Source organism: Chrysemys picta, chromosome 15 (genome assembly GCF_011386835.1).
Source record: "Chrysemys picta bellii isolate R12L10 chromosome 15, ASM1138683v2, whole genome shotgun sequence".
NCBI lineage: Eukaryota > Metazoa > Chordata > Testudines > Emydidae > Chrysemys > Chrysemys picta.
Window position 1 is genome coordinate 30,463,761 of NC_088805.1, and position 24,766 is coordinate 30,488,526.

The window sequence follows — 24,766 nt, forward strand, 5'->3', positions numbered from 1 at the left end:
CTAATGTGACACGGTACCTATAAACTCCCCCGGTAAGTCTGGGTTGCAGGAGGATTCTATGACACCTACCAGGGTAGCTCCCCTGCAGGAGGAAGAGTATTCATTTTCTTTCTCTCCTTCACATAGTAAGGAAGATGGTCTCCCCCTGCACCTCAGTTTTACACTTCTGAGCATCACTGGTCTGATAGGTTTCAGAAGAAGTGGGCTGTAGTCCACGAAAGCTTACGCTCTAATAAATTTGTTAGTCTCTAAGGTGCCACAAGTACTCCTGTTCTTTTTACTGGTCTGATAGAAAGTCATGGGTCACCCTAATAAGCACAGGCCCTTGGGATCTCAGAGAACATTCATTATGGTTTCCACCCACGTGGTGTCCAACCCTGTATCATAACAGCATGCAAGCTTGGCCATTTTGGGCTCCCTAGCATATGTAACCTAGGATCACCTTCTACTACTCCCTCTAGAGTTAATCTCCCTCCCCTTCAAGACAAGAGATATCTACTCAACAGGGTTAGCTGGCGCAAACCCACAGCCTACAACAAGAACAGAGCAGTGAGGAAGAATAGCAGCAGGATAAGAAAGATCAATTGTTCCCAACAGAAATTTCTTCCTCCTCACCAGATGAGGCAGTCACTCCTCCTCCTCCTCCTAGCCAGCCAGATAATTCAAGGCCTTCCAAGATGCATGGTAGATACTTCAGAGATTCTAGTGGAGGTGATACAAGAAAAGTCACACATTACTAGGCCTCCTGCACTCCTCCCTGCCTGGTAGGTTTGTCATGTACATTACTTGTTAGAACCAGCTAAGGAGTTGTGACAAATCCTAGCATCAGTGGCATCCACTTCCAAAAGAGCTGACAAGTGCTATCAGGTACCCCCTTAGATTAGAATATGTTTACAATATACACGCCCCCCCCGATCACTAATGATGGTGGCGGCGATAGATGAAAGATCTAAGCAACAGGGGCAGCCAAAGACACAATGTAGGAAAAAGACTCCTACAAAGCTTGACTTATTCAGCAGGAAGGTCTAACTCCTCAGCTAGTCTCCAGCTGCACATTTCCAGGTATCAGGCACTGCTCTCAAAGTGCCTCAATTCATAGAGAAGCTTCCACAGCCACAGTCCCCTACTGTCTGAGAGGTAGCTAATGGGCCAAACATCTCTTCATGCAGCTCTAGACCTATCTAATATGGCAGCATATTCAATGACTACTGCCACTGATGTGCAGGGCTTCATGATGATTAGTCCTATACTGCCTGGATTCTGTACCGGTGAAGGAACTGAGGAAGGCCTGCTTAGCCCCTTATGCCCTCAAGTGGTGGGTGGGTGAGGTTATCTATGGAGTAGGTGCAATCCAAGTGGACACTGCTGGCCAAAAGAATTCAATCTCGGGCACATACGCAACAACAGTGGAATCCATCTGGGCAATACATCTCCAAGAGTCATAGTTACTGTAAGATAAGTAACAGTTCTTATTGCTTTGTTGGTATATATCTTCAGAAGCTCCAGAACTGGGTAGTGCTGTTTCCAAACCTGCACCAGTTACAATCACATTGTAAATGATGAAGGGGAAGTTTGTCATTTAAACAATTAGCATACCCTTCTCGTAGAAGAATCTTGTTTTATTTAAAAAATATACATGACTCATTTGTAGAGCAGTCATGCGCTCCCATACATTTCAGACTTACTGAATTATTAGATTCTATGGTACGTTAGTATTTAGTAGAGACTTAAAAACAAAAAACAAGGCATACTCACTGATAGGACTACCACAGACTTAAAAATAAACCTCTCTTCTGAACCAAGGAGAATAGCAGTAGAAAAATATACCATCAGGCTACAATAGCGCTTGGCTGTAGGAAAATAATCTTGACATCCAAGATCAAATGGTTGCCGTATTTGTATCTAAACAACTGCATGTTATTCCCCGTTTGCTTTCCTAATTTAAATACACTCATGTGACAAAGCTTGCACCACAGCAAGGTTCCTATCTCTTGCTGTATATGCAAAGGAAAAGGCAGTGTTTGAAAGAGAAATTGACTTATGACATGGAAAGAAAGTTCTCATTTTCAGAGGTAAAAGGAGCTGTTCAAGCTAGACCTTAGGTTGTTAAATAACTTCATTTTTTTGGTAAAGCCATCACTTTCCGAAATGTCAGGTTGATTCTTGGGGCTAGCACCTTCTTGCGGGTGGGCAGGCTGTGATACCAGTACACATTGGTGGGGTAGTTCATCATTAGTAAACTGCCATGGGCCAGCTGCAGCTTGACTGGCTCAATGTGGCATGAGGCATTTTTCCCGCGGGAAGCACCGTGCCTGAAGAAAAAGTCCCTGCAGGCTCCAAAGGACACTGACGCGATGGGACTCCGTGGAACCAATTCTCTCTCATCATCTCGATGTTCACCTATGTGATCACAGCCATCTTTATATCTGTGAGGGGGAGGATTAAATTAGCTCTTCCATCCACTGTACAAGCATATGCCAAGACACTGCTTTACTGCAGCATATTTATTTTTTATACACATACAGAGACTATTACTGGAAATCAAATCTTAATTTAGTCACAAATGAGTCTAGCTTTCTCACCCTCGTGGATGATTTTCTACCACACAAACTGACACACACACTTGCGAGTTGGTTATCTGGATGAGAAAGACGGAGGGGCTCGCTTGAAATTTCACCGCCTTAGCCTCATAGACAAATCTGCATTTTGTGCAGGGCTCGAATGGAGGAGAGTTTCCTGTGACTTCGTTATACTTCTGCAGAACACACTGAAAATGTGCCACGTAGTGTGTTCCAGACTAACGCACATCTTGGGGAGAGGTTCGTCCCTAACGTCTCTCTCTCTCCTCCTCAAAAATGACCCAGTTCAAACACCAATTCTGTGCTTGGTTTGCAATCACTGGGATGCCACTCAGCTGAGCCTATTCCTTGTCTCAACAGGTGTGCAAGGATCATAGGATTGGGTCCCTGGTGTTTAATCATTCAGCAGTAACAGAACTATCTCCATTTAGATAATGTTTTCACCCCTCAGCCAAAACTACGAGAGGCACTAAAGAAAGAGCTTAGCTTTTTGAATGCTTTCCAGTACTCTATTAGCTAGTTAACTCCACATTGGAAGTTGCGTATCCACAAATCCCTTTTCAAGAGTAAAATGAAGTGGCAAATAACTGCTTAATGATACCTGACTAGTAAAATGTCCTACAATCAAACTGTTGTTTGAACAGAGATGCTTACTGCCATCAGAAATCAAATGTTACCTGTTAATAAGAACAAAATTAAAAGTGTGTCCAGTGGCCAGGGTGATGCGCTCTCTGATACGGTTGAGAACTGGAATCCATAGCTTAGGAGAAAAGGTAACACCTGAGTAAGTGTATGTTAACTCAGGATCTCCATATGTCACCTGCTTCCTTGGGATGTTGTGCCATTTGCCAAACACTTGCACTTTGGTAAGATCACCTGTTTGAATAAGAGTTTGGGAAAGTCAAGACCGATTTATCCTCCTTTTAGACAGCTAAGTAGCAGTGGGGTTTTTTTAAAGTTTAGAGTTAGGTCAAGTGCAATTATCAATCATTCCTACTGCAGAGCAGAGTATAACATATTCCCTGCTGTGCAGCCGCTCTGAGTGTGACTTAGAATGACAATGCCACTAAATGGTGCTGCACATCTTAGCTTAAAAACCTGTCCATTTTAAAAGTGTTGCTGTCCAAAAACAATGACAGGAAGCTGACTAACACTAGAGATCTACATGTATGAGACTCCTCATGAGGGATGGAAATAGCACCGTGCTCTGGGCTTCTCCCACATCACTCCCTGTTATTGAATGGGCGGGGATAACTGTAAAATAACAGAACTAAAACTTGAATCCTTTCACCTTTCATGTGTTTTGCATGTTTCATGCTGTGGCCTTGATCATGCATAAACTTAAGAATGTGAGGTTGCAGGGTAGCAGGGTAGCATATGCATATGCTCTAATAAATTTGTTAGTCTCTAAGGTGCCACAAGTACTCCTGTTCTTTTTAAGAATGTAAGTGAGCCCACTGAATTCATGTGCTTAATGTTACGCATATGCATATTTGAAGGATCTAAGCCTACGTTTGCCACTTACCCACTATGGGCCTGATCATGCAAACACATCTACCCGTTGGGACCTTTAATCCCATTAAAGCCAATGGGTATCCACTTAGAAGTAAGAGTCTGAGTGTACAGACTGTATGTAGGATTGGGCCTTCTGCGTAAAAACTTCCTCCCACCTATCCAATCCTGCACTGAAGTCATAAGGCAGAATGTGTCATGCCAATTAGAGATGGAGAGACATTAGGTCTGTTCGTCTGTTTACCTTCAAAATATTCCACTTCCTTTTCCAGCTCCTGGAAAATCTTGTCAGCCTCAGTTTTGCCGAACAGGATCTTGTAATCGCAGTTCAGACCCTCAGCCCGGATTTGCTTCCATGGAGAATGCACCAAGGACTCATCTGCACCTGGCATTTCTGACCGGGGCCTTTTCTTCTCTCCCCCATCTCTCATGCAGTCCAGCCCTCCTCCCGTCATCTCTAAGGGTTCTTGTTTGTTCTTGCCTGGGGAAGGCCTTTTGACCAAGAACTTATCCATTCCTAGCTGCCCCTAAGAAACAGTCATCAGCCTGCAACTAAAAGGCCTGATGGGATTTCACTCTTGTTAGATTCTGGGCTGCGTGGAACTACAGGGGCCTGGGAAATTTTAAATGCTTCGTTGAACACCTGTAAAATCCTTGCTCCCAAGCAACAGAGACTTAAAACTACCTTAATATGACTCCTAACAGATGGGGGATCGCTGCACCTCTGTGGAATGGAGAACCGGCTCCAACGCACTCAGTCATTCCAGGGTCATCCTCAGAGTCTGGGCAATGCTCCTAGCGCCAGACAGATCGTTACTTAGGACTCCACTGAAACTGGCCTGGCTATCAGCTCACTAAAGGCATCCAGGCCACAGAAACAGCTCCTGCAGGCCTCATTTCCAGCAGCAATAGCTACTTCCCTCCCACCACTTCCTGTCTGAGACACAGAGCCAAATGTTCCACCCTTGCTCAGCCCTCCCACCCAAGCAGATTGTTTTGCTCTGTAAGGCTTGTAGCAAGGTCCCCTGGCACCACCTACTGGATCTTCTTAGAAGCATTTATAAATGACTAGAAACCACTCTCAGCCTAATGATAACTGAATCCACCACATTTATATGCATCAATCATAAGTCCTGTTTAACAGGTGACTGTGCCAAACAATGTTATTTATTTTGTATGGCTTTGAGGGCTTCATATAAGGCAAGCAATCAGGCACTCAATTCGGGCACTTTTATCCTAATGTGCATAGCTTAGTAAACACTCATTACAGCATTTAGCTCCTAATGTTCTGGCCTAGCAAATTTAAGGCTGGATTTCATGCACACATTCCAGGATCCATGTCACAGGTGTATGTTCACTCCTTTGCCAACAAAATGAACGAATGAGGGATTTATCTCACATCAGTTATATTATTAATCATTTTTATTAACGTTGTGCCCGAGGGCCAATCAAGAATGGGGCCCCATAGGCAGGTGCTGTACAAACACAGAATAGTAGACAGTCCCTGTGCCAGAAACCTTACAATCTAAACAGACCAGATAGATCCAGGGTGGGGAAGGGGTAGAACACAACAGCAGAGTGAATGATGGAATGATAGCAAATGCCATGTTAGTACCACATTTAAAAAAAAATTATATTTATTTATTTTTGGTGTAGATGTATTTAGGAGGGAATTGGCAAAATGCAAAGGGAAGGGGGACAGGGTAGAGGAGGGTAAGAGGGGCATGCATAGAGTGAAAAAGGTGCAAGTGCTATTCACACCTGTACTGACAGGGCCATGGTGTTCTGGGCCCCTAGTGTCTTGGGCACAACTTAAGAGGCAGCATGGTTACTGCATAAGGAGATAGACTGGGACTCAGAAGATGTAGGGCCTATTCTTAGCTCTGCCACTGACTTGCTGGGTGATCTTGGGTAAGTCACTTTCCTCTATTTAGAGTGTAAACTCAGAGCTGGCAGGGTCTGTATAATGATTAGCACAATGAGGTCCTAATGTGTTTAGGATACTAACTAGGTGCAGTCATATAAACAACAACGAGTAACTTTAATTGTAATGCACACAAGTCAGTTTGTCCAGGCAGTCGCACCTAAATAAGTATTTCAAGTTCCTTTTCCAGCTGCAAGCACCTGGCACCCACATGCTCTACAATTTATTACCATCCAAGTGCTCTTATTCCCCCCCCCATGAGTGGCTTTGTGATTAAAGCACTAGAGTGGGTGGCACGACTTTGGGGTCACACACCTGCTTCTGCCACTTTAACCTCTCCATGTAAGTTAGGGATAATAGCACTTCATGGGTGTTAAAGAAACACAGAGTTTTGTAATTCTTTAGGGAGCATCTCAACTTAGCCTCATCACTGCTACTTCCACTATAAACCTGCTTCCTCGTGTCATTTCCATTTACTTCTTCACTTGTTTTCTGTCTTCCCTGTTGATGTTTTCAGCATCCTCAGACAGGGTTGATAGAACGAGTTACTTAGCATTTGTAAAGAGCTCTGAGGAACCTGTTATGCAAGAGTTAAGTTATTTTATTTTGCTTGCCAAATAGCCCTTGTTCTGATCCGTCAAAACCCACCTGTGTTGCAATGCACCGAAGCTACAGAGAGATGTGATGGACAGCCTTAAAGTGCCAATTTTTGAGTTTGTAAACAAGATCAGGGCAGTCCGTTTGGAGTTGAGGCTCATGTCCCTTCCTGGCGTCATCCCCTTGCGCTATTCAGGCCCAGCACATCCAAGGAAAGACTTATTAGTTACCAACCGTTTCTATTACGGCAGCACCCAAAGGGCTGTCAGGGTCTCATGGGGCTGGGTTGCAGCCCACCTCCCCCAGAGGCCCTGTAATCACCCCCCTCAGTGCTGCTTCCACCCCATCTGCCTGCAGGCCACACATCATCCACCCCCTGCTGGAAATGGGATTAGAATGAAACTGGGGTGAACCCATCAGAAGGGGGGAGACAGGGTGCATGGGGGTGCCACAGGGGAGGTGGGGGGACACACAAAGTGGCGGAGCAGGGAACCCGTGGGGGGGGGAAGGCCAGACCCAAAGGTGGGTGGGTCACTGAGCGGGGTGGGGGGTGGTAGATCCACAGGGGACCTGAGAATGAAAACCACGGTCTGTTACCCACGTGCGTGAGCGCTGAGGGGCGGGGAGGAGACTGCCCCATTGCGCACGCGCTGACTGCCCCTAGGGACCCTCTCAAGCACGTGCTACCGCCAAGGTCCCCCTCCCCTTCTTACGCATGCGCACTCACTTGGCGCCAATTTCGGTCAGTCCTTCACCCAGGCGGCCGCCGGCCACTACCTCCGCCGGCTCCCGTGTGGGGAAGGGGCCGCCTGTCCCCGGCTAGCCGGACCCCGTGTGTGGACGGGTCCGCCCCTCCCCAGCCGGCCGGACCCGCGGAGCCCACCCGCCGCCGGCATGATCGGCCAGAAGACGCTGCACTCGTTCTTCCGCGCGGCGCCGCCGCCGAGGAAGCGGGAGCGCTCCCCGGAGCAGGGCGGGGATGCTGAGGTACGGAGGGGCCGGGCGGGACCCGGGGGCAATGCGGCCATGCTCGGCGGCCAGCGCTTAGCAGAGCTTATTTAAAAGACCCGCCGATGAATGCGGCGCCGCTTTGGGGGATTGACCAATAGGAGCGCGCTCCTTGACCCACGGTCCAATGGGAGGGCAGAGCTGGGAGAGGGGTGGGGCCAGACAACTTGGCGGGACTTCGGTAGTCACTGGCCAGTAGGGAGCGGGTTTCCATTCTCAGCGTCCAATCGGAGGGGTGGGACTGGGCGGGGTCGATACCGCGGCGAGCTCAGTCGGCGGCTCTTCATAGCGAGGGGCCAATAAGGGGAGCGGTGGCCTTGCCCTTGGCCAATGAGGAACGAGGGCGAGTGCCACGCGCGCTTTCCGTGGCTGAACATCCAATAGGAAGGGCGCTCCCCTGGGGGAAACACGCGCGGTTTTCCCGCGAAGTAGCCACGTGTTTGCGCGGCGCAGGGAGCAGTTGTCACTTAGCCCCTCCCAGGCTGGGGGGCGGGAGCCCCAAGCGCTCCGGCCACAGCCGCTCGCCTGCGGTACCCCGGGGGGGAGCAGTCCTGCCCGGCTCGCCCCGCTCCACCATGGGGCTCGCCTGCCCCTTGTTTCTCCGCGCGGGGCCGGGCCGCTGCGTGCTGCCCCCTCCCAGTAGCCGTCTCTTGTGTCGCGACCTCCAGGCCAACTTCCCCAAAAAGCTGAAGCTGGTGGAAGATGATTCGGGGAAGGCCTCGCCCCGCTCCCCTCCGCTGAGCCCCGAGCAGCAGGAGCGGATCCGCAAGAACAAGGAGGCGGCTCTGCAGAGACTCGCGTCGCGAAGCGTCCCCGCGGGGTTCGGAGAGGGCTGGAGGCGGCAGCTGGCGGGGGAGTTCACTAAGCCCTACTTCTCCCAGGTGAGTGAGCGCAGGAGGCTTTGCCCGGGGGAGGAGCGTCCCGCAGCAGCAGCTCGTCTGTAGCTGCTCCGTGCCTGCCCCTCTCCCTCGCCTGTACTGACCGCGCACCCCCTGCTTCCTCTAGCTAATGGCATTTGTAGCAGACGAGCGAAAACGTCACACCATCTACCCACCCCCGCAGCAAGTCTTCACCTGGACGCAGATGTGCGACATCAGAGATGTAAGTGCCCCTGGGGCGACCCCTGCAGTGCCGGGGCGAGAGTCGGGATTTGCTGCTTTCGGATGTTTTTGATAAAAAGATGAAAGCTGTATTTGCAATCAGGCTCCAGAATGCCATGCATGTGTTGACTCTCATGGGTTTTCTGCCTGGAAACCCAGTGCTTTAGAATGTGAACCCTGCTTTGTCTCCTGTAGTGTTTGTGTACTTTGCCCCTGTTTTCTCATCCAGATACTGAAATAGGGATTTCTGCATTGGTTGTTTCCATCCATGACTGCAACATAATGCTCTTAAAAACGTTAGCTGTCTTCTTGGCCTTTTTTCCCCTCGCCCTCCCCATTTCGGCACTGCCTTCTTTCAGATGCAACTTGGCTGTGATCTACAAATTTTTACTTTGTAGCAATACATACAATTCTAGATATTTTGAGATATTAAGAAATATTGTTGTGTTATCCGCACTAATTAGTGTCTGTGTTCAGGTAAAGGTTGTCATCTTGGGACAAGATCCTTATCATGGACCCAGTCAAGCTCATGGACTTTGCTTTAGTGTCCAGAGACCTGTTCCACCTCCACCTAGGTAGGGTTATGCTTTATCTGTTTAAAAGTCTGCCACTATTTACTGGGTAGGTTATATATAGGCATACAGCTGTTTGTGGGTTTGCCTTTCTGACTGCCTTTGAGGTAATTGTTTTGTGATTTGCTGAAAAATTAATTTTATAACATATGACAGAGTATTTCTACTTGTTGGGGAGCAGAAAGATGTCAGAAGAATGACTCGTATTGAATTTTAAGGTGTATACTTTCTGGAAAAGATCACCTTGATCAGTGGGTCTATTAGTCCTCACAGAGAGCGCGCTGATCACAACACGTCATTCGTGTTCTAGCCAGTCCTTCAGCCACCCACTGACCAGGCTGTCAGTGGCACCAGACACTCAATTGGCATAGCGCACCGCAACCCAGGACTGCTGAGCGATCCACCAGCCTCAGCCGCCCAAGTAGCTGGGATTACAGGCGCACGCCAGCACACCCAGAGCCTTCTGGGAAAGAATTACTACAAAAATAAATTGGTGAATTCTACACAGACTTCTGGCTCCTCCAAGGTGGTGATGTATTCCCAAGTATTTAGGGTCCAAACCTACAAAATTGGGTTTCCATGCAGATCGAATTGTAGTATCAGGGCCTTACACAGGGATGACCTGCAGCCTGATGGCACAGAAGAGCCATTCTTGTCTTGGTTTCACAGAGGTCTTTATTTTCTAAATTGGATTGGATTAAACTTGCTTGTCTTCCTGTATTGCATACAGACACCATTCTGTGGCTCTATTCACTCAGGCATCCATCCTGCAAATCCTTAAGCAGATGCTTAACTTCAAGGAGATGTGTGGTCCCATTGCCTTCAGTAAGCATTTGCATAAAAGGCAGCAGTATCAGGGACGTGGTATTAATTAAAAAGATAGGTAAAGAAAAGGACCTGTCATATACATCAGATAAATCAGATGACTATAATTTTCCTAAATGGGAGTTGGATGACACATCTAGAATGCGAGATTAGATTTTTAGTTCTTGGTAAAAGTTCCAATTGTAATATACAAAATCATTAACTTGTCTCTTTGATAATTGCACAGAAATATTCTAAAAATCTCTTCCATTATTTTTGTTTGCAGTTTAGAAAATATTTACAAAGAGCTGTCTGCAGACATAGAAGATTTCACCCATCCCGGTCATGGAGATCTAACTGGGTGGGCCAAGCAAGGTAATCAATCTGTTCATCCTTCCTGGGTTCTTCATTTAGACCGTGTCTGTACTAGCTCTTATGTTGGCAAAACTTTTGTCGCTCTGAGTGGCATAAGTATTGCCAGCATAAGCGCTCGTGTGCACAGCGTTATGTCTGTGGGAGATGCTCTCCTGCTGACATAGCTACTGTTGCTCATTGAGCTGGTTTTATTATTTCGAAGGGAGAGCTCTCTTCTATCAGTACAGCTGTGCCACTGTAAGCTTTTCAGTGTAGACATGGCCTAAGTGGGGATTTTCCTCCTCAGTGAGTGGGTTGTAGTAGCAATGTTAATCTAGCTATTGGTACTTTCCAAACTACGTGGCTGAGATTTATTAAAAGGAACCATTTAAACCCCCCCAGCCTTTTAATGTTCATAAAGTGGTTAAATAATACTGAGTCGAAGCATGTAAAAAGTGAGCCTGTGCTTATGCACAGCTTAACCACGTCAGCCTTGACCTTATACATACACAATTGTCTTCATGTTCTCCCGACAAAGCACGTGTGCAATGTGCTGGCCTTTTTAACAAAGAAGAGTTCACAATTTTTCTTGAGGTGTATTCTCTCTAATGATTCTTGCAAAAATCCACTCGCCTGGGGGAATAGCTTTTTGATGGGTGAGTGAAATAGCATCCTTTTTATTTATTTATTTTCTTTTTCTTTTTAAATAATGGTAAAATGTCTGAGAAAATATTATGCTTGGCTGCAGGTCGGAAAACCTTTGTGATAGCTGTGTAAAACTGATGACCACTCCCCAACAAGCATACAGCTTAATTGTAATGAATGATTATGCGATGTCATTACTGAAAATCTCATGAAGGTCTCAGAGTTCATCTCTAACTTCCGTGGAGTTGCCTAGGGAGGTTGTGGAATCTCCGTCATTGGAGATTTTTAAGAGCAGGTTGGACAAACATCTGTCAGGGATGGTCTAGATCGGGGTGGGCAACGTTTGGCATGCGGCTCGCCAGGGTAAGCACCCTAGCGGGCCGGGCCAGTTTATTTACCTGCTGACGCGGCAGGTTCGGCTGATCGCGGCCCCCACTGGCCGCGGTTCGCCGTCCCGGGCCATTGGGTGCGGCAGGAAGCAGCGCAGGCGAGGGATGTGCTGGCCGCGGCTTCCCGCTGCCCCCATTGGCCCAGGACGGTGAACCACGGCCAGGGGGGCTGCGATCGGCCGAACCTGCCGCGTCAGCAGGTAAATAAACTGGTCCGGTCCGCTAAGGTGCTTACCCTGGTGAACCGCGTGCCAAACGTAGCCGACCCCTGGTCTAGATAATACTTAATCCTGCCATAAGTGCAGAGGACTGGACTAGATAACCTCTTGAGGACCCTTCTAGTCTTATGATTCTCGTGTTAATGATACTGACTCAGCATTATAGTGGTAAATCTGTTTATGCGGACATGCTGTAACTTTAAAGGAAAACTCCATTAAAGCCTATTAATTTACAGAAATTATACTTAGCCCCTATATTTATCCCCTAAATGGGTCTATTTCTTAGATGGGTTTCTTAATGACATTTTCTCCCTACTTTGACAAATGGATTGTTTGAAAACTCTGTACTGGTATCTCTCATGGATAGTTTTCCCATGAACAAAAGCTTAAATGATTTTTTTACCATTACAGATCCAGCAAAAGACTGGAAGAGAACTTACTACTTTGCAAACTAATTCATGTTTTCTCTGTCCACATTGATATGTACATGTCTTGTTTGTGATTAGGAGTACTTTTGCTCAATGCTGTCCTCACAGTCCGAGCACACCAACCTAATTCCCACAAGGAAAAAGGCTGGGAACAATTCACTGATGCAGTGGTGTCATGGCTAAACAATAATTTGGATGGACTTGTCTTCATATTGTGGGGAGCTTATGCACAGAAGAAAGGCATCTCTATTGACAGGGTATGGTTTAATTTTTCATATTTCTAGAAGTCTCAATGCTTCTTGCTTCACTTGGGACATTTTTGGTAGGATGCCATCCAGAGGGGGCTTTTGGTCATAAGTGGAAAAAATGGTTGCTGCTGCCTACTATTCTATAAAAAAAGCTAGTAGACAGTTAAGGGACTCAAGGAAAGTTGTGCCTGTCCACTTCTGTCACCTCTTTTTGTTCCAAGAGTGCTTATCCTCTAGGAACAAGAACAATCAATGTGGAAGAAATTAAGATACTGTTGTGTGAAGAGGCTCAACATTATGATGTGTAGTTTATCTCCTGCAGGAAACTTCCCAGAACAACTTAAACTCTTTGTTGTTGCTGTTTATTAGAAATGCAGCCATTTGTTGAGTGCAGAAAGCCTGGGCTTCATGGCAAACCTATGTGCTCTTGTTTTTAACTCGAACGACGAAGAGATACTTGCAATTTCATTTCTGCATTTGATAATAGCACAGATGAGCAACTTCCATCTAGGATCTGAAAACCTGCCAAGTTTCTCATTCTTTTGTTATCTCCAACTTCTTACAGAAACGTCACCATATTCTACAGACTGTCCACCCCTCGCCTCTCTCTGTGCACAGAGGGTTTTTTGGTTGTCGGCATTTCTCTAAAACCAATGAACTGCTGAAGAAGTCTGGCAAGAAGCCCATTGACTGGAGAGCACTCTGAGCTGCAAAGATGAATTTGGGAGTGTATTCTGAAGTAGCCCTTATATCAAGGATCATCCCATTCCTGAAAAATTGGGCTGCATGAGAATTATTCTTTAGACTTGGTCTGGCTGAAAAACAAAATGGCCTACTTTGCAGAAGTGCTACCTTTAAGTATCTTTTTTACATACTGTATATGTTTAAGGGGAAAACCAGAGTTTGATAAAAAGAATAATGAAACTTCTAGGTTGTCAGATTTTTTTAAGCTGAAATCTGTTGAGCCTGTTCTCAAACCAAAAACCACGTATGTTCTTTGCTCTAATGGGACTATATAGGGAATTCTCATATTGAGCTAAACTCATAAAAATTTCAGTTCGTGAGCATCCTTTTACGGTTAGTGAAACACATCTTATTTGCTATTTCCCCCCCGTATTTTCCCATGTGTAAACCTAGATTTTGTGTTTGGGTAAAATGGAAGCACCTTTATACTCTTACAGCAAAAAAGCTAGTTACTGTTTGTTCTGCTAAAGATCTGTTTAACCCATTTTCATTTTCCAGATGTCGATGTATTTGTGCTTTAAAGATGGTTTTCTATCAGGCAGCTGGACTAGGTGTGTGGTCTTACTGAACATGCCTTTGAACTCCCTGAGGATTTCAGGGCTAATATCCCAGACAATTGGGGGAAGTTATGCTAATATTTGTGATGGTTTCTCTTTTTTATATGCAAAGTACTTTATTGTGAGTTTAATACTATCAAAGTTCCATTGGGCATAACCGCTCCTTCTAACTACCACAACAGCCTGACTTTCAGAAAAAGTGTTCTCATGTTGTTTAGTATGTGTCTTTTGTCACCTGCATATGTACCTGCTGATGACAGCTGAACTTCAAGGTGATCCTTCAGGATGGTATTAGAACCTTTCATGTCACTCTTCAACATGTTTGAATGTACAGTAAAATCAGGACACCTCAGATATAGAATTGGTTCTGTGCATTTCATAGTTATGAATTAACATAATTGTCTTCATTTCACTTTTTTGAACCTCCTCTCATCCAGTGTGTATCTTTCTCCCACAGTTTTACTTCCACTCAGAGCTAGTCTGAAGTTGGAGATGCCTAGCATCTCTAAAGTTACATCCCCTGAAGAGTTAAATCTGTTCTTTAGCATGTCACAGGGGGCAACAATCTTGTTCATAGTCACCATTTAGCATCTGGTTACATTGTGCAAACCTATTTCTCGTGCCATACTGATCCAGCAATATTTACTCAGTTAAAACTCCCATTGAAAACAATAGACGTTTTGCCTGAATAAGATCTACAGGAGTTGGGTCATCTAGTTCAAAGTGGATTATTGCCATTTCTTTTTTTATTTTTTATTTTCAGTATGTTGCAAACTGCAGTATGGAAGTGACAGATCCTTTTATCCATGAACATTTTGCTCACTGTTTGCCACTGTGGTGGCTGGCTCCAATAGAAATTGAAGATCTCATGCTGCTCCCACAAAGTAGGTGACAGAACTCCCCCTGATGTCAGTGGGAGCAAGGTGGGACCTTGATGAAATTCTAGGATTTCAGCTCTAGCTCTGAATTAATTGATACTTTTCTATTAACTTTCACTGATAAGAGAAAAAGTTTAGTTTATCCCTTCTGTGAAATTGCATCCTTATTTTGTACTATACTAGTACATTTTACACTAGTATCTATGTATGGAGAAGCCATTTCTGAATCTTTGTCCCAGTAGGTAACACTAGTACAAAAGAAAAGGTTCTATATGTTTTCTGTATATATTGTTTAACCATGGTGTTGGTTTTTAAATAAAAATTCTACTTTCTTTATGCTGTTGTGCTGGAATCATTTACTTAGCTCCCCATGTTAAGTTCCTCTTATCATAAATGTTTTCTCTTAGAAGTGTGCTGTAGACTGTTTTCCAAAAAAATATTGATATTAAACATAGTAATCTTTGAACTTGAACTCTTACTTCCAATTCTCCATCCTGCTTTGTTTTCACAGACCTATTTTTTCCCTCAAAACATTTTGGTACGTCTCAATTCTGCAATTCAAATGAAAATAAAACCTAGTGGGTAACCTCATCCAAATCTTTCTATTGTAAGAGTCAAATAGAGCATATCACTTTCTGAGAGTGTTTTCTCAGCGGGCATACTATACCATTTTTTTTTAAACCCACCTGTATGAAATATACCCATTACCTACAGTGGCAGCCTTGCACAGACAATTATCACTTGTTTCCTTCTGCAGAACGTTTTACATGTGCAAGTTTTCCACCTTCCACTAAACTGGGCCGCCATAGTATACTTCAGTAATTAGTCCATAGGCAACATTCTGTGCTGCCCCAATGGAGAATATTAGACCACATGACTTGGCTCCTGCCCTTAATGCTGGTGTAGGGAATTTTGATGGGCGTTTGTAAAATTCCAGTGGAAATATTTCCAGTGTTTTTTATACTCTATTTTGGATGGAATTTCCAGCAGCTTCATGCTGGGTGGAGGGAGGGCTTGAAGGAGGCAGAGAGTTAGTTACTCTGCAAATGGGATATTGTGTCAAACACAGACTTTGCCTTGCAATGCTGCAGGTTTGTATTTCCTTTTATAGAGCGCTTCGAGACGCCAGGATGAAAGCTGTGAGCATATCGGAGTAACGTGGGCTCAAAACTAAATGCAGAAAGACGTTGACGCACGGGTCTAGACTTGTGTTTACACCTCCCTGACAGCAGTTTTGTCTGAACTGCCTGGCCCTGTCCTGGCATAACGGGGGAGCAGCAGGGACCATGCGGCACCACTGTTGCCCCCTCTCTCCGGTGTGGGGCGGGGGCGTACGCACAAAACCAGCCCCGAGCAGTTCCGGGTTGGACCTTTGCAAACAGGAACTCCGCACCAGGCCGCTTTGACCTGACCTGGCCCTTTACAAACAAGACCGCTCCCACGGCCAGGCCAGAGCGGAGCCGGGTCGCCCCCCCGCCCCGAGGGCCCAAATGAGGACGGCGCCAGGGCTCACGCGACGTCAGGGGGCGGGCCCCGAGCCCGGGGGCGCGCGGGGGCGGGGGATTCCTTCCCGCGCGCCGACCCCGGCCTCGGTTCCCATGGCAGCCGCCGCTTGTGAGGTGCGTTCTGGAGCCCGTGGCCCGGCCCGGCCCGGTCCTGCCTTCTCTCCGGCTCGGGCCGGGGGTCCTGGGGGCAGCGTGTCCTCCCCAGGCTCCGCGGGCAGGGTGGGGCCAGGGGCCTGCCAAGCTCCCTGCTCCTCAGCGCCGCTCACCCAGAGGTGCTGGGAGTAGGGGTTGGGGGGGGTTCCGCCCCCCCCCGGCCTGACGTGGCTCCCATCACATGCAGGGTTTACAGCTTGGTTCAGGGGCTCCCCGCCCCCCCCATTGTTCCAGCCCCCCCTGTACTCACCCCTTCCTTTGACAGGGGGACCGGCCCCATGGCCCACGGGGGGCGAGCCCCAGGGGGAGCCAGGTCGGTTTGTGGGGGTGTCTGGTTTTTCAGGTTTATGTGTAAAGGCCCCCCCAAGGGACCCCCGCGCAGGGGGGACTGCACCGCACCGGTGGTAGGTATGAAACTAGAGGCCTAGTAGCTCACTTCACCGTGGGTTTTCTGGGACAAGGCTGGATTAACAGACACACCGCTTTAACCAGTGGCCTTGTGAACCAGCCTGTCCACAGTTAACCCCGAAGGGTCCAGCGCAGCAAAAGGGGGTGTTGAGAGCGCGGTGAGGCATTGATTTTGGGAGGGGAAAGCAAAGCAGCAGGAACCCCTCCGCTCTGGCCACGGGTCCTTGAACAAGATGATTTGAGGGTTTTCTTGCTTGTTACTTGCACTGTGATCTGTCCCGCCTCGCTTAGGGGTTATGGAAGAGGGTTTATTGTTTAATTGTCCCATTGAAATACCAAGCTTGATATTTTTTTTTTTTTTTGTAGAAGGGTGGGTGAACTGAGTGGTGAGAGTCCTAGGAGCAGTGGCGTGTATTCCCCCTCCAGCTCTGAAAATGTATCTCTGGCCTAGTTTGCATCACTTTCCTGCTCTTCTAATCCTGGGCCTCTCTTCAGTCACATGCTGTTTTGATAATGTGGGTTAAACGAGGGTTAGGATGATACCTTCAGACACTCTCTCCTCTGTGATCTAAAGCAAGATTTTATCCTTTGTACCTTGTTAAAAGCCTTTGATTAGCTATGGTTTCTTTTCCTTGTTTAGAAAGGCAATTAAGTTGTGAGGATTTATTTCTCCTTATCACATCCTGAGATAAAGAGAGAAACTTTAATGGAAATTCAGCTCCCAAGAAGATTAGACCTCCCTACTGCATGTTGTAAACTTTTCTTTCCAGACAGCACAATATTTCTGTCCCAAAGGAAAGCAACAGCTGTCAGGGACCATAGTAAATTAACCACTAGAGGGAGAGTTTAGAATCCCAAAAGCGCAGTGAAAAATTGCACAAGAAGCTGAAGTTGGCTCCTTATCCATGGTACCAGCTCCTTATTCAAAGGCCTGAATTATTTACAAATACATCAGTGTAAGATTGAATTTTTAGCAGTTTTCATCAAATTAAGAAGATTGAATCTGATAAAAATTCAGTTTCTAATTACTTCATTATTTATTGATTAAAAATCCAGTAAGGAGCTGGCTTTTGACTGGCTGTAAATGACAAACTAAGTTTTGGGTCACCTGAAGTAATGTGTCCTTGTGACCGACAGACTCTTCTGAAGGAGCTAGGACATGGCGCTTGTTGACCTGAAGCTTCGTTCTTGAGCAGCACGCCTCCACCTCTCTTCTATGTTTTACACAAGGCTTGAATAAGGGGCTGGGTTTTGACTGATTGTATGTGCTGAAATGTGTCTCAGGTCACCCCAAGTGACATGTCCCCATGTCTGTGAGATTGTTGTGAAGGAGCTGGGACATCACTTGCTGACCCAAAGCTTTGTTCTTGAGCAGTGTGGAGTGAGCTATGATGTGCCCACCCCACTTTCGTATTGTACACAGGACTTGAATAAGGAATTGGGTTTTGACAGAATGTACGTGACAAAAAAGTTTCAGGTTACCCCAAGTGACACTCCCTACGACTGTTATTTTGTTATGAAGAGCTGGAGATATGCCACTCCCAGAGGAAAACTTTTATTTCTGGTCTAACAAATGTATTACCCCAATTTTTATTTTTTTCAGAGTAGCAGCCGTGTTCGTCTGTATCCGCAAAAAGAACAGGAGTACTTGTGGCACCTTAGAGACTAACAAATTTATTTGAGCATAAGCTTTCGTGGGAAGCCCACTTCAGTGTCTTAACTAACAATGAACATATGCAATATGCATGTAAAAAAACAACAAAAGCAATATTTGGCAAATTTGCTGCAAATCCAGCTGTAATGTTTTCACAGAAATTGTATGATCGTTACAAATGAAGTCTATGGGAACTTTTGGTTTGCTGTTACGTGAGTTAAGGACAGGAAAACTGGCTAAACTGATAGAACCGAGTTTAATTTTGGATGATATAAACACATGGTTTATGGTCAGTGTTGTGTCTTGTGCTCATTATGTAACAAAAATAATAAGGGGAGACTGTTTGGGCACCATTGACTCCCAAATAATCATGTTTATTAACTCTATGCAAAAATACAAGGCCTAGTTGAATGCTCACTGCTGCTCTGAGTGGTTTCTGATGGCTTCTAAAACCTAGAAAACTGTGAGTACCACTAGAGTGCTCACAAACTACTTAAATGAATACTACCCTATTCTTATATAGTACAGTTACTGAACCCGCTAGTGTCTTTAGTATTGCTCTGAGATTTGTACAACACCAATGTGTCTTAGTGCACTTTAACAGAATTTGGAGAACTCTTTCGGTGGCTAGAATATTACCACCTTTCCTTTTTAATTCCATCATAGAAATACTAGCCCCCAATTTCATTAAGCATGTGGAAACATACAAAATGCTTCCTGCTGTTGTATGTTATCTCAACAACTTTGCTTTAATAAACTCTATTGTTTATGCAAATAATTTTGATGATTTCTGTTGAACTAAGCAATATTTGAAACATTTTAAATATTAATTATATTCAAGTTGCATGAAAAAGAGCTACAGAGAGGGCAGATGAAGGATTTTTCGGGGGTTGGGGGCATTTCATTTTTGTCGGAATAGTCAGTGAGTGGTATTTGAAAAGGGGCAGGTCGCTGCTTTAAGGGGATTCCACCAAAACGTGTCTTGGTTTTTTTCAGCTTACTTGCTGTCATGCACAGAATCTCTGACAGCTGAAGGGCACATTTTTTAATCTTGCGCTTATGAGACTGAATTGTGAGTGTAATGAGAGAGATGCAGGGATCACCACTAATGAAATGATGTGTACTCAATTGATGCGATCCATTGCACTTTTACTTTGACTATGAAATTATAAAATAAGCAAAGAAGTTGTCATTTATTATAATAAAAAAAATTAACTGAGCAGTTGTTGGTGCTGATCACCGGTGACACCTATATTTAAGCATTCTGAAGTATTTGCATGCTAAGGCCCTATTTTGCACAGAAGGGAAGTTTCTTCATAAATTTCTGCAGAATTGCTGCATAATGTGGTGCTGTCTGCCTCTCCATAAGGAGGTTTTTATGGTCTGTACACAACCAACTACTGCACAAACCTTCCACATGGAGAGGTAAACTTTGACAAAGTTGTGTGTGCAAAAGGGCCAGTAACAGGGTTTCATAGACTGAGAGATTTTCAGGCCAGAGGGGACCATCTAGTCTGACATCCTGTATGTCACCAGCAAATTTCATCCAGTTACCCTTGTTGCTTGGCTCAAAACAGCTTATGTTTGACTAATATATTTTCTAGAATGCCAAGTATCAGAGGTGTAGCCATGTTAGTCTGTATCCACAAAAACAACGAGGAGTTCAGTGGCACCTTAAAGACTAACCGATTTATATGGGCATAAGCTTTCGTGGGTAAAAACCCCCACGAAAGAAGAGAAGAAGCGGAGTTTTTTACCCATGAAAGTTTATGCCCAAATAAATCTGTTTGTCTTTAAGGTGCCACCGGACTCCTCATTGTTCTTCTAGAATGGCATTCACTCTTGATTTGGAGACATCAAGAGACAAAGAATCCATCACTCCTCTTGGTGGTCTGTTTCAATGGTTAATCACCCTCACTGTTAAAGATTTGTGCCTAATTTCTCACTTGACTTTGTCTGGCTTCAGCTTCCAGCCATTGGTTCTTGTTCTGCCTTTCTCTGGTAGATGAAAAGCCCTTTAGTGCCCACTCTTTGGTCCACATGAAGATACTTACACACTTTAATCAAATCTTCCTTTTGATAAGCTACACAGATTGACCTCTGTAAATCTGTCACTGTAAGGCATTTCCTCCAGCCCTCGAACCATTTGTGTGACTCTTTTCTGTGCCCTCTCCAATTTTTCAACATCCTTTTTTAAAATGTGAACACCAGAAGTGGATGCAGTAGTCCCTTCCATCCTGACATTTCTATGATTCTGTGATTCTTCTAGTTGAGTTGAATGTCTCCTGGCTCTCTTTCCCCTCTTGGTCTCAAATTACCTGTCCACTTCTTTGGTTTGTACTCTCACCAATTCCCTTATAGGTGATCCCTTCCCAAGTGGTGTCTGTGAACATGATTTCCAAATCTGGTTGTCCAAGTCTTTGTTTTCTTTGCCGCTGCACAATGTTGCAACTCATGCTTCCAGACCACGTCGTCTTCTCCAGGAAGGTCCCCAGCTTGCATTTTCTATGCTAGAAATCTATTCTGTCTTCCAGCAGAAAGGAGAACATAGTACATCCAAGGCAGGTTGCAGCAGTTGTTCCTTCATCATCCATATTAGTGTTAGTCTGTATCCGCAAAAAGAACAGGAGTACTTGTGGCACCTTAGAGACTAACAAATTTAGTTGCTACCTCTGGTATAGAGCCATACCTAGATTCATAGATTCATAGATTATAGGACTGGAAGGGACCTCGAGAGGTCATCGAGTCCAGTCCCCTGCCCGCATGGCAGGACCAAATACTGTCTAGACCATCCCTGATAGACATTTATCTAACCTACTCTTAAATATCTCCAGAGACAGAGATTCCACAACCTCCCTAGGCAATTTGTTCCAGTGTTTAACCACCCTGACAGTTAGGAACTTTTTCCTAATGTCCAACCTAGACCTCCCTTGCTGCAGTTTAAACCCATTGTTTCTGGTTCTATCCTTAGAGGCTAAGGTGAACAAGTTTTCTCCCTCCTCCTTATGACACCCTTTTAGATACCTGTAAACTGCTATCATGTCCCCTCTCAGTCTTCTCTTTTCCAAACTAAACAAACCCAATTCTTTCAGCCTTCCTTCATAGGTCATGTTCTCAAGACCTTTAATCATTCTTGTTGCTCTTCTTTGGACCCTTTCCAATTTCTCCACATCTTTTTTAAAATGCGGCGCCCAGAACTGGACACAATACTCCAGCTGAGGCCTAACCAGAGCAGAGTAGAGCAGAAGAATGACTTCTCGTGTCTTGCTCACAACACACCTGTTAATAATCCCAAAATCATGTTTGCTTTTTTTGCAACAGCATCACACTGTTGACTCATATTTAGCTTGTGGTCCACTATAACCCCTAGATCCCTTTCTGCCGTACTCCTTCCTAGACAGTCTTTTCCCATTCTGTATGTGTGAAATTGATTTTTCCTTCCTAAGTGGAGCACTAACAAAGACAAATGCAAAGTGCTCCACTTAGGAAGGAAAAATCAATTTCACACATACAGAATGGGAAAAGACTGTCTAGGAAGGAGTACGGCAGAAAGGGACCTAGAACAGGAACAACTTGTCTGCCACTCCTGTTGACCTGGCAATTGACTTCTATACAAGTCTCACTGCTCAGCTCCCTTCCTTGGAAACAGGGAGGGAATAACCACTTAGAGACTTCAAACACTGGTTCTGTTCGAAGGGTCCCAGCCACAAGGCTCTCATTGAGACACAAACAAACCTGACTCCGCTGGCCAGTTCAGGGGTGCACAGCCAGCCACACAACGTTCTGTGGAGAACAAACAGATGGAACAACGTAACACTTGCTAAGTCCCTCTCCCTGCAAGCATAGGATGCACAGCTTCATCCTCTGAACCTCTCCTGTTCGCTGCTCCTTTTGCCCCGCTAAAGGGCGTTTGTGCATCTGGAGGGGGAGAAGGACTCGTCACATGGGCTACAGTTTTTCGCAAAGAAAATGTTTCAAGTCAGGGAGTTCCATGCCTCAGCTAGGTCAGAATGGTCTGACTGTCAAACTCTGGTTCCTTATTCAGAATGGAAGTGGGTGGGGGTGTGCCATTTGGCAGACGATTGTACAGAAACACAGGTTTGGTTTGGGGAAGGACTTATTCAGCGGTTGTGGAGACATGTCACTTGGGATGACCTGAGACATCTTTTGTCACAGTCAGTAGGTCAGTCAAAACACTCCTCCTTTGCCTGATTGGGATGGGGGTGTGACATGTGGCAGCATATTGCTCAAGAATGAAGGTTCGAGTGGGGGAGTTAACATGTCCCAACTCCTTCAGAACAGTCTGGTGGTCAAGGAGGAGTGTGGCTTTGGGTGGCCTGAGACCTGTTTAATCACCTCCAGTCTGTCTAAACCCAGCACCTTATTCAAACTCTATGCCCAATATGGAATTGGGATGGGGGTGTGACATGTTGCACAGGAACGAAGCTTCGGGTTGGCGAGTGGCATGTCCTGGCACCTTCAGAACAGTCTGTCAGTCACAGGGATGTGTCGCTTGGGGTGATCCAAAACTTATTTTCTCACAAGCAGCCAGTCAAAACTCATATCCTTATTTGATTATTTAATAAATAAGTAATCTGTAATTAATTTTTTTATCACATTCAGTCATTAATTTGGTGACATTTTCTAAAAATTTAATCCTACATTGATGTATTTTTAAATAATTTTGGCCTTTGGGCAAGGAACTGGGAACCACAAATAAGGGGCTGGTACCAAGAATAGGAAACCTACTTTAGCTTTATAAATTGTAGCATATATATTTGTGTAGAAGCCTTGCACAATTAGTAACCAACTGATTTCTCCCCCAGAACTATGGGCTTTGATAAAATACATTTTTATTGTGAAATAAATTAATCTATAAAACAAAAATTGGATGGGAGCTCTTGGCTTGGACAGTGTTGGGGCTCTAAGTAAATGAAGGCAGAAAAATCTTGGGTTAATAGCCATGCAAAAGAAACTCCTTTTGTTTACTGGAAGTGGCCCTTCTACATGTATGTTGTTTTTTTTAACATGCTACACCTACCAATAACTCTAGGTGTCTAGATGCAGAATCCAAATTGAAATCCGTTCATGACATGATCTGACTTCTCTTGGAGCAATAGTAAATAGACCCATATACACACACAAAAATAAGACCAAAACATAGGTCTTGGTCTTATCATTTTGATTAAATGTTAATCATTAAAAGAATTAGATATCTTCAGCCTTTAATTCTGCTGTACTCTGCCATAGAATAGCTACAAATGATTTTATACACAGTGCCTGTTTTGCTTATTTTCAGGACAATTGTGTGTGTGTTTTTAATTAAAACTTTCCACAATGGATCAATTTCCCCTTATTTCTTTATATAATTTTATAGCAGGCTGACACAAAAAATGTTTGTGCTGAACAAACTCAGCATTAAACAGTTGTTCATTTTGCATCACTGAGTGACCTTTGTCCCACTAAATCTAATCCCATTTTGGTATGCAACAGAATAACTTGTAGCTGCTCTCCACATGCTTGATGTGGAGTCATTGCTGGCTTTTTTTTTTTTTTTAAACTTGGCTTCAATAAAAGTTTCCCAAGCAGAACGACTGAAGGGATTTTATTTAATATCAATGTCATAAATAAGATGAGAAATTTAATTTAGGGAAACTCCATGAAATGTGAAACCAAGCAAAGAATGTGGGTGACGTTTGGTGTCTTTAACCCCTTAAGGCCTCCGATGATTGGAAATACCAGCAGCCATGGAAAGGTTACCGAAATAATCCTCTCTGTGCATGTGGCTTTGGTTAGACGGACTGTTCAATGTGGGCCATGCATTACGAAAGCAATTTGGGTTTTCTGTTGCATGTTTTCAGATCATTCTAGTTCTGGAGATACTTATATATCTAGCATGGCTCTGAGTTTTAAACAAACCATGGAAAATTGGGACTCCATTAAGGTAAACTTGTGTTAGGAAACATAGCGAGTGCCTAAGTATATATATATTGAAACATTGTCTGTCATTCTTACCAGAGAATTATTAACGCTCTTCAATTGGTTAAATGCTAATAAGATTCTTTTGTACAGCAGGGATTGGTTATAATCTAAAATTTATGTTCATCACAGTCACCACTGCCAAATAGTCTCCGATGCTCAGCCTCTAGTCCACTAGCCTGACAAGGTACAATAAATATTTAGTCTTCAAGAGCTGTGTAATGCTGAAAGCAGAGTGTGGAGGTCATGAAACAAAGGGCATGTGTGAAGATCCAGAGACCAGATAGGATGGTAAGTGGCTTAATTATAATGGAACTAATATTGCTAATTAAAAATTAATATGGCTAATGTGGAAATAGAAGCAGCTCTGTGCAGGGGGGTAATGCAATTGTTTGCCAGTGGGGGTTGTATCTGTCTGCTTGGAAGCCTGTGGCCATGAAGAAGAACTGATAATGGGGCTGGATGTGCCTTACTTCGATCTAAACTGAGCAATATAAATTATGACCTTAT

The 24,766-nt window shown here is 44.8% G+C and overlaps 3 protein-coding genes across 20 annotated transcripts in view; 2 read left to right on the forward strand and 1 right to left on the reverse strand.

Moving 5' to 3' along the window:
- Positions 1–1,598: 1,598 nt before the first annotated feature.
- ALKBH2 (alkB homolog 2, alpha-ketoglutarate dependent dioxygenase) lies at positions 1,599–6,651 on the reverse strand. The gene is made up of 3 exons (XM_005298559.5): positions 4,336–6,651; positions 3,257–3,455; positions 1,599–2,426 (listed from the first exon to the last, which is right to left on the reverse strand). The coding sequence occupies exons 1-3, from the start codon at positions 4,604–4,606 to the stop codon at positions 2,117–2,119; spliced, it is 780 nt and encodes a 259-aa protein (XP_005298616.3). The 5' UTR covers positions 4,607–6,651; the 3' UTR covers positions 1,599–2,116.
- Positions 6,652–7,309: 658 nt separating this feature from the next.
- On the forward strand, positions 7,310–14,893 carry UNG (uracil DNA glycosylase). Its single transcript, XM_008163635.4, has 7 exons — positions 7,310–7,599; positions 8,289–8,501; positions 8,626–8,721; positions 9,198–9,295; positions 10,383–10,471; positions 12,209–12,387; positions 12,944–14,893. Exons 1-7 carry the CDS (start codon positions 7,507–7,509, stop codon positions 13,082–13,084), a joined length of 909 nt encoding a protein of 302 aa, XP_008161857.3. The 5' UTR covers positions 7,310–7,506; the 3' UTR covers positions 13,085–14,893.
- Positions 14,894–15,976: 1,083 nt separating this feature from the next.
- Positions 15,977–24,766, forward strand: part of ACACB (acetyl-CoA carboxylase beta) — a 70,245-nt gene continuing 61,455 nt past the window's right edge. For 3 of the 18 annotated variants that reach the window (XR_010592916.1, XR_010592915.1, XM_042852414.2), the window contains exon 1: positions 23,903–24,547. Coding sequence is in view for 7 of the 18 variants with exons in the window: in XM_042852414.2 (XP_042708348.2) it covers positions 24,503–24,547 (45 nt within the window). In the remaining 11 variants the exon portion in view is untranslated. Of the gene's footprint in view, positions 16,177–23,899; positions 24,548–24,766 lie in introns of those variants that run through there. The other 15 variants (XM_042852418.2, XM_042852419.2, XR_010592919.1 and 12 more) reach the window with 12 other exon arrangements.